The sequence below is a fragment of the Zootoca vivipara genome, chromosome 6 (genome assembly GCF_963506605.1).
Source record: "Zootoca vivipara chromosome 6, rZooViv1.1, whole genome shotgun sequence".
NCBI lineage: Eukaryota > Metazoa > Chordata > Lepidosauria > Squamata > Lacertidae > Zootoca > Zootoca vivipara.
In genome coordinates, this window is record NC_083281.1 from 12,373,593 (window position 1) to 12,389,350 (window position 15,758).

General features: G+C 47.8%; 1 protein-coding gene across 2 annotated transcripts in view; it reads right to left on the reverse strand.

Annotated features, from left to right (window-relative positions):
* Positions 1-7,649, reverse strand: part of SHD (Src homology 2 domain containing transforming protein D) — a 38,292-nt gene extending 30,643 nt beyond the window's left edge. The window contains exons 1-2 of one of the 2 annotated variants that reach the window (XM_060275429.1): positions 7,366-7,649; positions 5,237-5,730 (exon numbers count right to left, since the gene is read on the reverse strand). In XM_060275429.1, the coding sequence (XP_060131412.1) occupies positions 5,237-5,575 (339 nt within the window). In that variant the 5' untranslated portion in view covers positions 5,576-5,730; positions 7,366-7,649. Of the gene's footprint in view, positions 1-5,236; positions 5,736-7,365 lie in introns of both variants that reach the window. The other variant, XM_060275430.1, reaches the window with a different exon arrangement.
* Positions 7,650-15,758: the final 8,109 nt, after the last annotated feature.

The following is a 15,758-nucleotide window of genomic DNA, read 5'->3' on the forward strand; positions in this document are numbered from 1 at the left end:
ATCATCCTCTGAGGCCCTTTTCCATGTGCCTCCTCCACAGGAGGTCTGGAGAGAACAGGGCCTTTTCCACAATGGCTCCCCATTTGTGGAATGATCTCCCCAAGGAGGTTCGCCTTTGGCTAATCGACAACCGATGCCCTTTCGAATGTGCTGTGGAAGGGGGATTTTGTTGTTCATATTTCCATTATATATTTTGTGTTTTTTATGTTCTGATTTTACGTTGTGGACCACCCTGAGACCTGCAGGTATAGGGGCCGTATACAAAATTTTAAAATACAGTGGTCCCTCGACTTACGAATTACTCGACATCCGATGTTTTCGACTTACGAACGGGACAAATGGTCGCACGCTTACAAATTTTTCTACATCCAAATGGAAGCCGTTGGTGCTATTAAATGCGGTTTTTTAATGTGGGTTTTTTTTCGACTTATGAATTTTTTCGAATTTTTTTTCCCTATGGGAATGCGCTTTTCGACTTGCAAATTTTTTGACCTACGAATGTGCATTCGGAATGGATTAAGTTCGTAAGTCGAGGGGCCACTGTAACAATAATAATGTGCTTCCTCTTCATGGAATCATCTATATATATAAAAATGTAAAAAAAGGTGAAACTGTGGGCTCCACTTTTCTCCGAAACCGCTTGACCGATTGTCCTGGAATTTGGACACAACGGTCCATGCCACTACCCGAGTGTTTGCACAACCTCGGATTGCTCACATCTCATACCTGTGCAGGTAAAAACCTGCTTTTCCACAAACTAAAACAGCGCCCTCAAGTGGCGTTATTCCCACAGCTCCTCCTCCACCTCCTCCTCCCTCCCCATGGAGTCTAGCCGACACCCACAAACCCCGCCTCCGCCACAAGATCCTGTAAAATAGGGGGACTCTGAGACTCAGGGGGATCTGAAGGGAGGCTATTACCCTCCATTTGACAGACTAACACACAGCAACACGTGCAGGACCAGCTAGTAGACATATAGAACTGGAAGGTTCCCTGTGGGTCCTCTAGTCCAAACCCGACAACACAGGAATGTCAACTGAAGCATCCATGACCGATGGCCATCCAACCTTTGCCTGAAAACCTCCAACAAAGGAGCGTTCATCACCTTCTAGGGTTGTCTGTTCCACTGTCAGGCGGCTGTTACCGTACCATCAGGAAGTCCTTCAGAATGTTCACTCAGAATCTCCTTTCCTCTCATTTGAATCTCTTAGTTCGGGTCCCAGCCTCAGGAGCGAAAGAAAATAAGCTTGCTCCATCTTCCCCTGTGACAGCCCTTCAGATGGGTCTACTCTGAGTCAGATTTAATTAGCTGCAAACAGCGAGGCTAATGAGGACACAAAGTCCACAGTGGAAAGGTACAAAGAGGAGCCTGTGATCTTCTTCCTAGGGTGCAAAATTCTTTGTCAAACACCTGCCTCTGCCTATCTGGAGAGATATAAAGAGGGGTGAAGGAAATCCCTCCAGGGCAATTAACACCTCCTGTGAATCACTGCTGTTCAAAAAGAAAAAGGAAAGGAAAAGCCCACACCAGCTTATCTGAAAATGTTCACTTGGCAGAAAAGAGAGGGGGAAATCAGAACTTTGCTTTAATTGTCTGTTTTCCCTGCCTTGCACATTGCCAGGCGCACAGCTCTCCTGGGATTACTGGATGTGGTCAGGAGATCTCACACAGAGCCAGCTTGGAGTAGTGGCTAGAGAGCTGGCTAGGCTGAGAGAGACCTGGGTTCAAATCCCCTAACTTGGTCACCTGACCGACTTTGTGCCACAGTCCCTGTCTCCCAGCCTAGCCTACCTCACAGGGTTGTTATGAGGATAGAATGAGGAAGAGAGCCATTCACGCCATCTTAAGCTCCTTGGAGGGAGGAGAGCGGGACAAAAATGTGTTAAATAAACAATAAAATAAATAATACATATGGATCCAAATGACTGATATGATAAAATCTGGCATATAGCCTTGTTGAGGGAACGCTCTCATAAGCCACATGTGACAAGGGGGAAACAGAAAGAGACCATTTGTGGCCATTCAGTCCCCATTCATTCATTCATTCATTGATGAGAGAATCATAGAATCATAGAATCGTAGAGTTGGAAGAGACCACAAGGGCCATCCAGTCCAACCCCCTGCCGAGCAGGAAACACCATCAAAGCATTCTTGACATATGCCTATCAAGCCTCTGCTTAAAGACCTCCAAAGAAGGAGACTCCACCACACTCCTTGGTAGCAAATTCCACTGCCGAACAGTTCTTACTGTCAGGAAGTTCTTTCTAATGTTTAGGTGGAATCTTCTTTCTTGTAGTTTGAATCCATTGCTCCGTGTCCGCTTCTCTGGAGCAGCAGAAAACAACCTTTCTCCCTCCTCTATATGACATCCTTTTATATATTTGAACATGGCTATCATATCACCCCTTAACCTTCTCTTCTCCAGGCTAAACATACCCAGCTTCCTAAGCCGTTCCTCATAAGGCATCGTTTCCAGGCCTTTGACCATTTTGGTTGCCCTCCTCTGGACACATTCCAGCTTGTCAGTATCCTTCTTGAACTGTGGTGCCCAGAACTGGACACAGTACTCCAGGTGAGGTCAATTAAGAGGGGACTTGATAGAAGTTTAGCCGTGGGGAAGAAAAAACTGAGAGGTGACATGCTAGCCATCTTCAAGTACCTCAAGGGCATAGAAGATGAAGCAATTTTTTTTGGGGGGGGGAGAAACCCATGGATTCAAATGATAACAAAAGAGATTCCAACTCAGCATTAGGAAGAATTTCCTGCTGGTAAGCCATGACAGACACCATCAGAAGGTAGTGGGATTTTCTTTGCTGGAGGTTTTAAAGCAGAGTTTAGATGGTCATCTGCCCAAGATGTTCCCTCCTTGATATTCCCCTCCTGCTAAATTATTAGCACAACAAAGATATCTTATCAATTCCAAAAAGTAAAAACCAAAAAGGAAAGTGCCCACCTGTTTCAAACTGAGCCTACTTTACTTCTAGATAATGGCAAGGTTTTTTTAATCACACACTTATGCCTCCAGGGGTGTACCCAGGATCAAAACTGGGGGGGCCAAGGCACAGGAGGGGAGGGGCCACAAAGTGGGGACGTGGGCGGGGCTACAGAGCCCAGGTGAAACTGACTCCGGTCTCACCTAGGCTCCGCGGAGCTTTTCGCAGTCGGAGGCGCCGGGGCTCCGCTGACAGCACGCAGCCAGGGCACTCGCTCTGGCCCGCCAGGCTGCCCCCGGTGCACTATGGCCAGGACCCCGGCGGAGCGCGCAGCCGCGGGTGAGAGCGGCGCTGCTGGCAGGGATGGTGGGCAAAGGTGGAGCCCAGTCCAGTGGAGCGCGAGTTCAGCATTCCCGCCCGCCGTGCCACGCCCTCCAGCTTCCCGTCGTGCTCTCTGGTTCCCCGCTGCGCTTGGCTTTGCGACGGGGAGCTGGAGGGAGGGCGTGGCGCGGTGGGCGGGAACGCCGAACTCGCGCTCCGCTGGGCTGTCCTCCACCTCTGCCCACCGGCAGTGCTGCTCTCGCCCACGGCTGCGCCAGCCCTGCTTCTAGGGGGGGGCAGCTGCCCCCCGCCCCGCACTGGGTACGCTCATGTATGCCTCAACCTTGAATCAGCTGCAAACCTACAGAACTGTTATGGCTTCAAAGCTAAAAGGGATGCTAGGAATTGCAGCTTCCTGAGAAGGCCAAGAGCATGCAGAGAATGCCTGAAGCAATGACATAAACCAGCTTCCTATGTTCCTGTTTAAATCAACCCTGGGTTTAAAGCCATGAGGGCTAGGATCTTATGTTCAAGGGAAGGGCCATCGCTCAGTGGCAGAGCACACACTTTGCATGCAAAAGGTTCCAGACTGGCAGAAAGTGTTCTGTCTATACAAGGTTCACATGTATTTTCTATAAACCGCAGATCAGCACAGCACCTGGCAGAAGCAAGATTTGAACCCAGCTCCTCCTGATTTGCAGCTGCTGTGCTACACCACCTTTTCAGTTCAAGCTTTTCTTGAGGACTAGAATCATAAACAGGTCACCAGCATAACTGCTCATCCTAAGATTGGCTGCCTCAGCTCTTGATGACCGGATCATCTGCATTGTTGACCTGCACGTCTAAATAACCTGCCGCAGATCCAATTTCACAGACATAACTTTTTCACAAATACTTTTTTGTTGTTTAAAAAATAAGTTGACTCGTACATATATACAAGGATCCGTCATTAATTTGCCCTGGGTCACCACTGCATATTTTATTGTCTTGAGCTGGACCATCAAGAAGGCTGATCGCCGAAGAATTGATGCTTTTGAATTATGGTGCTGGAGGAGACTGTTGAGAGTCCCATGGACTGCGAGAAGATCAAACCTATCCATTCTGAAGGAAATCAGCCCTGAGTGCTCACTGGAAGGAAAGATCGTGAAGCTGAGGCTCCAATACTTTGGCCACCTCATGAGGAGAGAAGACTCCCTGGAAAAGACTCTGATATTGGGAAAGATGGAGGGCACAAGGAGAAGGGGACGACAGAGGACGAGATGGTTGGACAGTGTTCTCGAAGCTACGAACATGAGTCTGACCAAACTGCGGGAGGCAGTGCAAGACAGGAGTGCCTGCCATGCTCTGGTCCATGGGGTCACGAAGAGTCGGACACAACTAAACGACTAAACAACAACAAGATTTTTACTGATGCTTTGCACACAGACAATCCAAGGATGCTGGAAACTATAGTTTAGCAGTTTACCTTGGTTTAAAGAGCCATTTGGCGCCTAGTTTATATATCTGAGGTTTTTTACACTGGTTAAGGGTGCTGGGAATTGTAGCTTGGGGTAAACTATAGTTCCCAGGTTTTTATGGGGGGCGTTTATTGACCACCACCTTGGGGAACTGCAGGGGAGGTAGTATAAAAATGTTTAAATACTTGAAACAGTCAAGTGCCAATCATAAAATGCCTGGTAACCAAGTAAGATTACTTGTCTGCGTTTGAATGAACAATTCAAAGCCACCCTTTGAATTGGAAAAGTTAACTTTGTAGATTTCAATCTACCCTTTGGCATTCCCATAAACACACCATTTCTTTCACCAAATCAGTTCCATAGTTATGAGGACTAGAAACTTAGTATTTTGCGGAGGGGGAGGGGAGGGGAGGGAGAGAGACTTGCAGAAATTAGGATGTGCAAGATTGCATTTAAGAACCATGCTGCAAAATGGCACAAACCTTGGGGGTTGCTTGCAAAAGGGGGCCTTGTATTTCACATACCTGATCTGGCTGGGCCGTCCCTTCCTCAGCAGTCAAGAGGGCTTTACTCCTGTTCAGGTCAGAAGCTTCCACTTTGATAAGCCTGTGCTTGGGAGAGCCGTACTTCCCTTCCAAACCGATTCCTGCAGCAGCAGCAGCAGCAACCCCCTTGTTTGGGGACCCTTCCGGATCCAGATCAGGTTTCCCGTTGTTGCCATCTTCGTAGGGATCCTCAAAATCCAAGCTCTTCTGAGCTCGGTAGGCTTTCAATATCTCGCTTTCGGTGTAATCTGGTTTGGGGGGCTGCGGGGGAGACCTCCTGCTCCCAAAGCTCAAGTAATCCTTAAACCACTTGGCCATTTGTCCCCCTTACCCAACAACAAAGCTGCTGATCCCTCTTGGCAGAGGACAACAAGCTTGGAAAGGAGGAAGGAGTCTCAAACTGCACCCAGCTAATCCTTCATGGGTCAACGTGATTCATAATCCAAATCAGGAGTCGTCCGCCTTGTCCGCACCTGCTCTTAAGAGATGGGAGAGAGAAAAAGAGCGGCATGCCTGGTATTATTACAATCTGAAATATACCCCGTTAAAAAAGACATTCTTGCTTTCTGTAATCCTGTGTTCTCTGTAATCCGAGCGTGTCTGATGGTGTTGTGAGGGGCGGGGAGGGGAGGGGAGGGGGGAGATCGAAAGCAACCTCAACCCACATGCCATCAGCTCACTGAGGAATTACTCCCGTCCTGGGGGGAAATAAGATATCTGGAGCATAACTGAGGTTAGTGGCTTAAGAGACTGACCTACAAATCAGGAGACTGTGTTCAAATGTATTTCCTGTATATTGCAGATTTGGGCAGGTCATTATCTCACCACCTCCCCCCACTCCTAAATATAGCCTTGACCTACCGCACTGGGTTGTTGTGAGGATATAAATCACTCCGGACAACCCCTTTTCTGGCCTGCCTTAAGCAAACTCTCAACCTCCTGCTTGGAAACATGAGGACCACCATACTTGCCTGCCTTACAGGGTTGTGGTAAGGACCCCCCCCCAAATAAATACACAGAACCTGATGCATGCAAATCACTTTGAACTAGAAGCTTTTCGATGCACTATCCGTTTCAAGTCAAGGTTTCTTTCACAGGAAAATGGTTCTGATGGATCTCACCTCTGGGCTTTTAGGTATTAATGCCCAAGTGGAGGCAGAGGAGACACATTTAAGAAAAGGTTATTTAGTAGGGAAATTAATCACTAAGCACCCCCCCCCCCCCCACACACACACCCCTCCCCAGAGACCCACATTCTCAAGCTTTGCAAAATATAAAATTACATCTCTATGCTGCCTGTCTCAGCCAAAGTATTTTTTCCTCTCCTCAGAAATGTCCAAAGAATGAGTTTTATATTTGGAGAAGGGGCTTTGAAGGGGGGGGACGGACATTGAGATGCATTCAATTCTAACTGAAAATATATCAAACCAACCACAACACACACACACAAACCAACCTTCCAAACACCACAGTTCTTAATGGACACACCAGAAGAGAAACTCCAGTGACCTCACTGAGCCTTACTCCTGAGCAAGCATGCAAGAGAACCAGGCTAGAAATGAGGGCAGCTTACTTCAGAGTAGACCTGCTAGATTGAGGAATTCCCCCCCCCCCCATAAGAGGAGCACCTCCATAGACATTCTTGTTCGGGTCAAAAGGTAGCTCCCCCCCCCAAAAAAAAGTGTCTTGGGATTATAGCCAAGAAAATTTTACTCAGTAGACCCACTGAAAGTAATGGGCCTAAATTAGGCACACGCCTTAATTTCAATGGGGAGACTCTGAGCAGGACCTTATTTATGTGGCAGAATTTTAGACGCGTCTACTCAGAGGTAAGCCTAGTTGAACTCGGGGCTTTTACTCCCAAGTAAACTGCAGCCTTAACCAAAATTCCTTATTTTAAAAAAAGCCCTAAAATGGGTTTGGGAGATACTAAGAGTCTAGGATACTAAGGTCGTTCTGACCTACTCAGAATCAAGTCCCACTGATTTCAATTGGGGGGGGGGGGTTACTCCCAAGTAAAGATCTGTAGGATTGCAGCAGCCTTAATTTTTAAGTATTTACTTTGTTCAGAATGAATGGGGGGAAAGAGAGAGAAATAAGACATTTACCAGTTTCTTTTGATCCGAGGGGAAATTCAGCCAAAGGTGATTTTCTGGCGTAAAAACATATTTATAATTCGAAAATAAAAACAAACGCCACACCATTTAACAACTCATCCAAAAAAAAACCTTCCAGGATCAGCCGGGTCCAGTCACCTCCTTCAAGTCCATTCACACAAAGTTGAGGAGTTATTCTTATTATTTTAAAAACAAATTTATGGAGGAGATCAAAACGACAGTCTTCTTTTCCCTTCTTTGTCCGTACCGGCTCTCCTAGTTTTATTACCACCCCCACCCCCCACCCCAAAAAAACTGCAAACAAAAACCTTGCTTTCCTTATTTATGTCCACTGCTAGCAATAATCTTGGCCGGGGGAGAGATAACACAGAGTGAGAAAACGAAGGCGGATCCAATCAGCTCCTAACCCGGGCAGACCCTCCTGCAAATCAAAAGCAACATTGTCCCACCGCTCTGCAGAGAGGCAGGCGAAGGCACACGCCATCCCATAATTTTGCTACTCTCTCTGTGGCTGGTGGCTGCGCTTCCATTGATCTGTTGCAAAGAGACCCCAAAACAAAACACACAAAGCGAGAGAGAGCGAGAACGCAGGAGGGATCTTTCTTTGGAAGGAAAGGAAAGAAGAAAAGATGGGGAGGGAAGGAGGGGGGGGGCAAAGAAAAAGAAATTAAAAAAAGCTCCTCAGCCAACCAAAGCCCTTTGCAGGCTCCCAGCTCTCCACCCCCTTTTTCCAAGGGAGATCTGCAAAAGCTGGTCTGGAGAAGGGAGAAACTTTCAGCTGAGCGAGCTGGGCTGGGATGGCTGCTCAGCTGTGTTTCAATATTTCGATATGCCTTTTTTTAAAAATAAAAAGGGCGGGGGGAGCCTTTCTCCACTGGGCATTATCCAGATGTGTGATGTGTGTGTGTGTTTCTCGGCTGGGGATTACGCAGAGAGGCTCTCCATCGCCCTCAACCAGCCCTAAAATAACAACAAGCACACACACTGCATTTACTTTTTTCTTAGTAAACCTTCCTGCTGTGTGTCTGTCTCTCTGTGTGTGGTGTGTGTCGTGGGTAGGCAAACTAAGGCCCGGGGGCCGGATGCGGCCCAATCGCCTTCTAAATCCGGCCCGCGGATGGTCCGGGAATCACTCAGCATGTTTTTACATGAGTAGAATGTGTCCTTTTATTTAAAATGCATCTCTGGGTTATTTGTGGGGCATAGGAATTCGTTCATTCCCCCCCCCCAAATAATATACAGGTATTCCGGGCCCCCACATGGTCTGAGGGACAGTGGACCAGCCCCCTGCTGAAAACGTTTGCTGACCCCTGGTCTAAATATAATGATGATGATAATGAAAACACACACACACACAAACTTCTTTTTCACTTTTTTGGTCTTGCTGTTTGGGGTTTATATCGGAAAATATCGCTAAAAAAATAAAAGATCTGGGGATGATTCAGAGATATTTCCCGCGCTATATGTAAATATGTGCTTGTGTGTGTGTGTGAATATATTATTATTGTTATTAATCGGACGCACACAAGCCGAGCCAAACCTCCCAGATGTAAACAGCAGCAGCTCATATCTCAAAGCAGCAGAGAAAAAGGAATGAAGGGGAAAGAAGAAAAGGAAGGATCTCCCCCCCCCCGTCCTCCCGTTTTTCTTTCTTTCTTGGGAAATCGCACGCTTCAAAAGGGGGGGTTAACAGGTTGCTGGTATTTTGTGTGTGTGAAAAAACGATTTGGAAAGGGTGAGGGAGGAGAAGGGGAACGAAAGGGGGAAACTGAGGAGGGCGATTGCTCTCTCTGCAGCTAAGGAGAGCATCTTTTGCACGACGCGACATAGCAGCGCTTAACTCAAAGGAGTTTTATTTTTCCTTAACCCCCCCCCCTGCATATTTTCATTGAAGCGTGGGTTGCGCGGGGGGGGGGGAGAGTGAAGGTTAAAGAGTCCTTCATCTTCGGTGGGTTTAGCGGGGGGGGGGAGAAAGCCATCATCCAGCCGCCACCCCCCCCTCCCGGTTCCTTTGCAGTTATTTTTTTATTTCGAGGGTGGGTGGGTGGAAATTAGCTTTAAAAAAAAAAACAACCAACGTAATGAACATTTGCTTGGGGGGGGGGGGGGAACGGACGGCTGTATTTCTGTCTTCCGGCTCCTAGCCTCAACATGGCTTGCAAAAAAAATAGAAAAGTCGGTGGGGGGGGGTCAAACTCGCAAGGAGAACAAAGGGTAAAACGTGTGAGTGGGGCAATGAAAACTTGTGCGTAAAACGTGCCTCCCTATTTCACTGACACCCCTTTTTAGAGAGAGGGATTGAGGCCTCTGTGTGTGTGTGTGTGTGTAAAAGAGAGAGAGAGAGAGAGAAAGAGAGAGAGAGAGAGAGAAGGAGGCAAAAGGAAAAAAGAATATTTGCGTTTTTCCCTGTGTGAAAGAGTGTGTGTGAGAGAGAAATGTGTGTGTGGAAGTGTTTGCTGTGTGTTTCTGTCTGCGATGGTGAGAGAGGTCAGAGAGAGCTTTCCATATACCTGCAGGACCCTATTAAGAAGGGGCAGAATAGGCGCAATTAACATTTTGGCATTTTACCCTAGTCAGTTTCACCAGAATAAAACTTCCCCCCTTTTTATTCGACAAGCTGAGGAGACTGGGGGGGGGGGGACTGAAGGGGAAAATGTTTCAGCCACTTCTCTGCCCTACAATTAATTTTGCAAGGGGGGGGGAGAAAGAGATCTGCCTCTCTTCCACCAAAAAGCACCAGTTATTAATGGAATAGCCATTTCCAAATTGGGGGTGGGGGATGGGTTTGAAACTGGTGAAAATGATGGAAGGGGGGGGAACCATTGGAAATTAAGCCCCAGCACAACAGATTTTTGAAGGGTAAGGAAGACAGCACCCTCCTTCATTAAGTAACTGGGTTTATGTGGTTCTGTTTAAAATAAGTAAAATTTAAAAATTCTTTTAATTCTTTTTGTACACACAACACCCCCCCAAAAAGGGACTCTAAAATATTCGAACAAGTTGTTCTTGACAGAGAAGGTCCTCCTCTGTTTTTGATTGAATGAATCTGGGTTTGTATATGAAATTTCCAAAAGAAAGAAAGAAAGAAAGAAAGAAAGAAAGAAAGAAAGAAAGAAAGAAAGAAAGAAAGAAAGAAAGAAAGAAAGAAAGAAAGAAAGAAAGAAAACTTCATCATAGAAGAGATGGGGAGAGAGAATATGTGTCACACACATAGCTATGATGCCTCAATCCGTTTTTACAACCCGCCCCCAGTATCTCTTTAAATAACAAAGAAGGAGAAACATCATATTTCCCAGTAATTTGACCCAACCATGTCTGGCTCTTGAATGTCACCCGCCTTTTCCTCTTAAGGATGGTTGGCAAAATTGATTGGGAAAGAGGAGGGGGAGGGGGAGCTGGTATTGATCGGACTGTGAGGTCCATTCAACAACCCCCCCCCCAACTTTCCCCTTAACACTAAACCCCTGGAGAACGTGCTCTCCTCTTCCCCTCCCCGCCTTGCCTTTAACCATACAGTACTTAATGGGCATTTTGTAGTTTCGATTTCACTCCCCCCACTCCCTTGGGGCAGCTGGGGAAGGGGTTGATATTGACCATCAGATGGGAAAGGGAGGGGTGTGTGTGTGTGTCCGCACTGACAGAGGGGAGAGGGGGAAGTCAGAGCTGAGAGATCTTCCAGTCTCATCTTTCGGAGGGGACCCACCACACACACACACACACACACACCCTGCCTACCTTGCCTGCCTGCCTCTGGTTAGACAGGGGGCATTTTGCTCCAGAGATCTCTGCCTTGTAGTTTTTACAACCTTGCTAGGAATTAGAGATAGGTAGATGGATAGACAAATGAGAGAGAGAGATGGACAGATAGATAAGTAGAAAGACAGGTAGAACAGAAAATAGACATAGCTGCCAAGTTATCCCTTTTTTAAAGGGATTTTCCATTATGCTGAATAGGCTTCCTCGCGAGAAAAGGGAAAACTTGGCAGCTATGTAGATAGATAGATAGATAGATAGATAGATAGATAGATAGATAGATAGATAGATAGATATAGAAGAACGAGAAATGGATTGGATAGAGATATGAGAGAGAGAGAGAGAGAGAGAGAGAGAGAGAGAGAGAGAGAGAGAGAGAGAGAGAGATGGTTCATTGTCCAAAAAAAGCAGAGATATGGCGAAATAAAAAAGAGGGACACCTGCAGGCAAATGGAGATGGAGAGAGGTGTGTAAGATTGTTTGTTTCAGGCAAGAATTGTGGGGGGGGGGGAGATGAATGGAATTAAAAAGTCTGCACCAAGGATCCACATACCTTCACTGGCTGTGTGTGTGAGAGAGTGTGTGTGAAAGAGAGATCATCAGAAGATAATAATTTCAAGGTAACTTATGGCCTTTTGCCTTGGGAGACACAGCCCCCCCCCCCCCCCGGCTGCTTCGTTCTTCTTCCACCATGGAGGAGAGGGCTATGGAAGGCTCCTGGCCACCATGGCTGTGCTCTTGCCTCCACAGCTGGGAGGGTTTCACAGTAGGACATTTCAGTGGCACTGAGAGAGGCGGATGCTAGACTGGATGACCCCCCTTTGGCCTGATCCAGAAGGCTCTGCTTATATTCTTATGTGTCCTCCCTCCCTTCTCCACAAAACAGGCGGACCAGCAGTAAGAAAAAGGCTCTCTCATTACAGAGTTAGGGTTGTGGGTTTTTTTGAACCCCTTACCCATAGGGTTGAGCAGATCTGACAATCTCTATTTCTCAGTTTTTTATTCCCCCTCCCCATAGATGTAGCCAGGATTTTTGTTAGGGATCAGGCCTTTGTTAGTGGGGAGAGGCCTTTTTGGGGGGGGAGCAGAACCTCAGTTAGCCATGTATTTTTATTGATTGGGGGGGCAGCCTATGTGCCCTCCTCTCCCCAATCTTTTAAGATCGGCTCTCCTCACTTCCACATCAGCTGCCAATTTTTAAAATAAAAGTCCTTGTGAAAGTTCATCAGAATCTTAGCGCCTATTTCTCAGAAAACACATATTTGGGTAGGCACTTTCCCCTAATATACACATTATATATATATATATATATTTGCAAAGTAGTTGCCCCAAATATAACACACTTTCACCTGTTATCTGCACTAATACCTGGAGATGCCAGATCTGAGCCAGGGACCTTTTTGCTCTACAGCTCTGACCTGCTCTGGTCCTTCCCTGTTTTGGACCCCGAACCTGCTTCTTGCCCACAAAGACTGACAGTCTTCACCCTCCCTGGTCCCCAACAGCCCAAGGCTTGGTAGTCTCTCAGCACTACTCCACCATTTAAGTAAAGTACTCCCATCAATCTACCCATTGGCCATGCTTGTTGGAGCAGATGCAAGTTGGAGTCCCCATCCTTGATGTATAGAAATGCTTACAGACCTATCTCAATTATGGCCAGTCCTACCGCTGGGTAGGGCAGGAGTGAGGAACCTTTGGGCAATTGGGCCTCCAACAACCTTTGTTGTTCAGCCACAAACAACAGCTGCCATCATCCCTGGCCACTGGCCATGCTTGCTGAGGCTGATGGGAGTTGGAGTCCAGTAACAAAACGGCCTCGGTCCAGTATACCTGAAGGAGCGTCTCCACCTCCATCGCTCTGCCCGGACACTGAGGTCCAGCACCGAGGGCCTTCTGGCGGTTCCCTCGCTGCGAGAAGCCAGGTTACAGGGAACCAGGCAGAGGGGCTTCTCGGTAGTGGCACCCGCCCTGTGGAATGCCCTCCCACTAGATGTCAAAAAGAAAAATAACTACAGTACCAGACTTTTAGATGACATCTGAAGGCAGCCCTGTTTAGGGAAGCTTTTAATCTTTAAGATATTAGTGTATTCTAATATTTCTGTTGGAAGCCGCCCAGAGTGGCTGGGGAAACCCAGCCAGATGGGCGGGGTATAAATAATAAATTATTATTATTATTATTTATTATTTTTCAATTATGGTGCTGGAGGAGACTCTTGAGAGTCCCATGGACTGCAAAAAGATCAAACCTATCCATTCTGAAGGAAATCAGCCCTGAGCGCTCACTGGAAGGACAGATCGTGAAGTTGAGGCAAGACAGGAGTGCCTGGCGTGCTATGGTCCATGGGGTCATGAAGAGTCAGACACGACTCAACTAAACAACATTATTATTATTATTATTATTATTATTATTATTATTATTATTATTATTACCGGGTATTATCACAAATGGAGGGCCAAAGATTCCCAGTACCTGATTTAAGAACTTAATGTATATGGTTGGTTCAGGTTTGTTGGTTTGTTTGTTTTTAAAAGATTAGAATTTCTCTCTTGGCTTCAGTTGCATGGCATGGACGTGGTTGGTGGGAAGATGGTCAGAAAAGTCACCTGTGTCAGTATCTGTCTCTCGAGAGACAATGCAGTGCGCCTCTGTGGTTGAAGTCAAACCACTGTGCTAGCAGCATCCCTGGGATGCATGAGGTCCTGGGTCACCCAGACGACAAGACCCCCCTCCCAGCCTCACTTGAAAGGGTCCAAAGGAAAACACCATCCTACCACCTTAGGGACTCCACTCCAGATTGGTGTAGGGTTTACTCCTGAGCCTTTTCTTCTCCTGAAGATGTTCCACAAGGCAGTGGAGGTTTAGGACCAGCATTTTCCTTCTCCAAGGTGGACGAGGTGGACGAGCCCCGTCCGCCCTCTCTGGGCAGGCAAGTGAAATTGATTGTGCCAGAAATTACTTGCGAACCTTGTTCAGTCAATTTCACAACCCTCTTCGCTGAATTGCATGGGGAAGATTTCATACAGAATTAGAAAAATGTACAGAATGCTGGGGTGGTTATTTGCATGGGCAACAATGAGGCAAAATGGAATGAGTTGTGTGTGGAGCAGCAGTGTGGGCCATGGCATGTGCTTCAGGTGCCCAACTTGGTCCAGGCTCCAATGGAGCCATTATCACAGATCAGGCCACCTCTGCCTCCTGGTGCCCAGCAGGGGTCTGGAAGAAAACAGAGGAAGCGAGAGAGGGAGGAAAGGGCGTTGAAAGGCAGAGTCAAGAGGGTGAAATCACTCCAAAATGCTTGGGAGTTGTTTAAAAGCACAATATTAGAAAGTCAACTGGGGTGGATACCACCAAGAGGACACCAGCGCGTGGCCGATAAAGGTAAAGGTAAAGAGACCCCTGACCATTAGGTCCAGTCATGACCGACTCTGGGGTTGCAGCGCTCATCTTGCTTTACTGGCCGAGGGAGCCGGCGTACAGCTTCCAGGTCATGTGGCCAACATGACTAAGCCGCTTCTGGCGAACCAGAACAGCGCACGGAAATGCCGTTTACCTTCCCGCCAGAGCGGTACCTATTTATCTACTTGCACTTGACGTGCTTTCGAACTGCTAGGTTGGCAGGAGCAGGGACCGAGCAACGGGAGCTCACTCTGTCGTGAGGATTCGAACCGCCGACCTTCTGATCAGCAAGCCCTAGGCTCTGTGGTTTAACCCACAGCGCCACCTGCGTCCCTTATCGGCGTAGCCGATAAGGGCCGTCTTAAGCGCCCCTGGTGCCGTGGTGCGACGGATCCCTCCGGCGCCCCCCTGCCCTGTTTCCCAGCGCGGTGGGCGGGTGGGCGCAGCGTGCAGCTGCCACAGGCGCTGCTGCGCGACGGGCAGGCAGACACAGCACGGTTGCCGTGGGCGCAGCTGCGTGGCGGACCGTCGGACTGACCGGCCAGCGGGCGGGCGCAGCTCGCAACGCCCCCCTGGCGGGCCGGCGCCGTGGTGCCCTGCGCCACCCAGCCTGGCCGTAGGGCCGGCCCTGCCGATAAGCAGCATCAAATAAGCTATGGAAGTCAAGAAGGCTTTCTTCAAAAAACCAAAGTATTGCCCAAATGAAGAGAACGAAAAGGAACACAAGCTTGGCTTTTGCTTTTTTTAAAGCAAGCAGACCTCCAAGAACCCTTCCAGTATATTGATTCTATGAAATCCAGCTCTGAGCTAAAGGTAGGTGTGTGTGTGTGTGTGTGTGTGTGTGTGATTTTGAGTGGGGCAACAAGAGCTTCTGCTGAGAAGGAAAAGAAAACACACACTCTCTACCACCACCACGAGACAGCAGTCTTGATTCCATGTCATGTCTTGTGACATATAGAGCAATGATGCTCATAACAGGAGAAAGTGGCAAATGGTGATTTATGAAGAGACATCAATGCCTGAAGCAAGATGTCCCCAGCCAAGCAAAGGGGGGGGGAGGGAGGAAGTGAGACAGGGAGGCACTGTTAAGGCAACAACACCCCTCATTTCCCAAGCGGATGTTTCCTATTCCATGGAGTGGCGGAATCATCTTCTGCAAATAAAGTCTGAAAGTCTGGGTGCTTTCCCATTTGTATAAATAGCGACCATGCGGGAGGGCTGGCAGAGATCTATA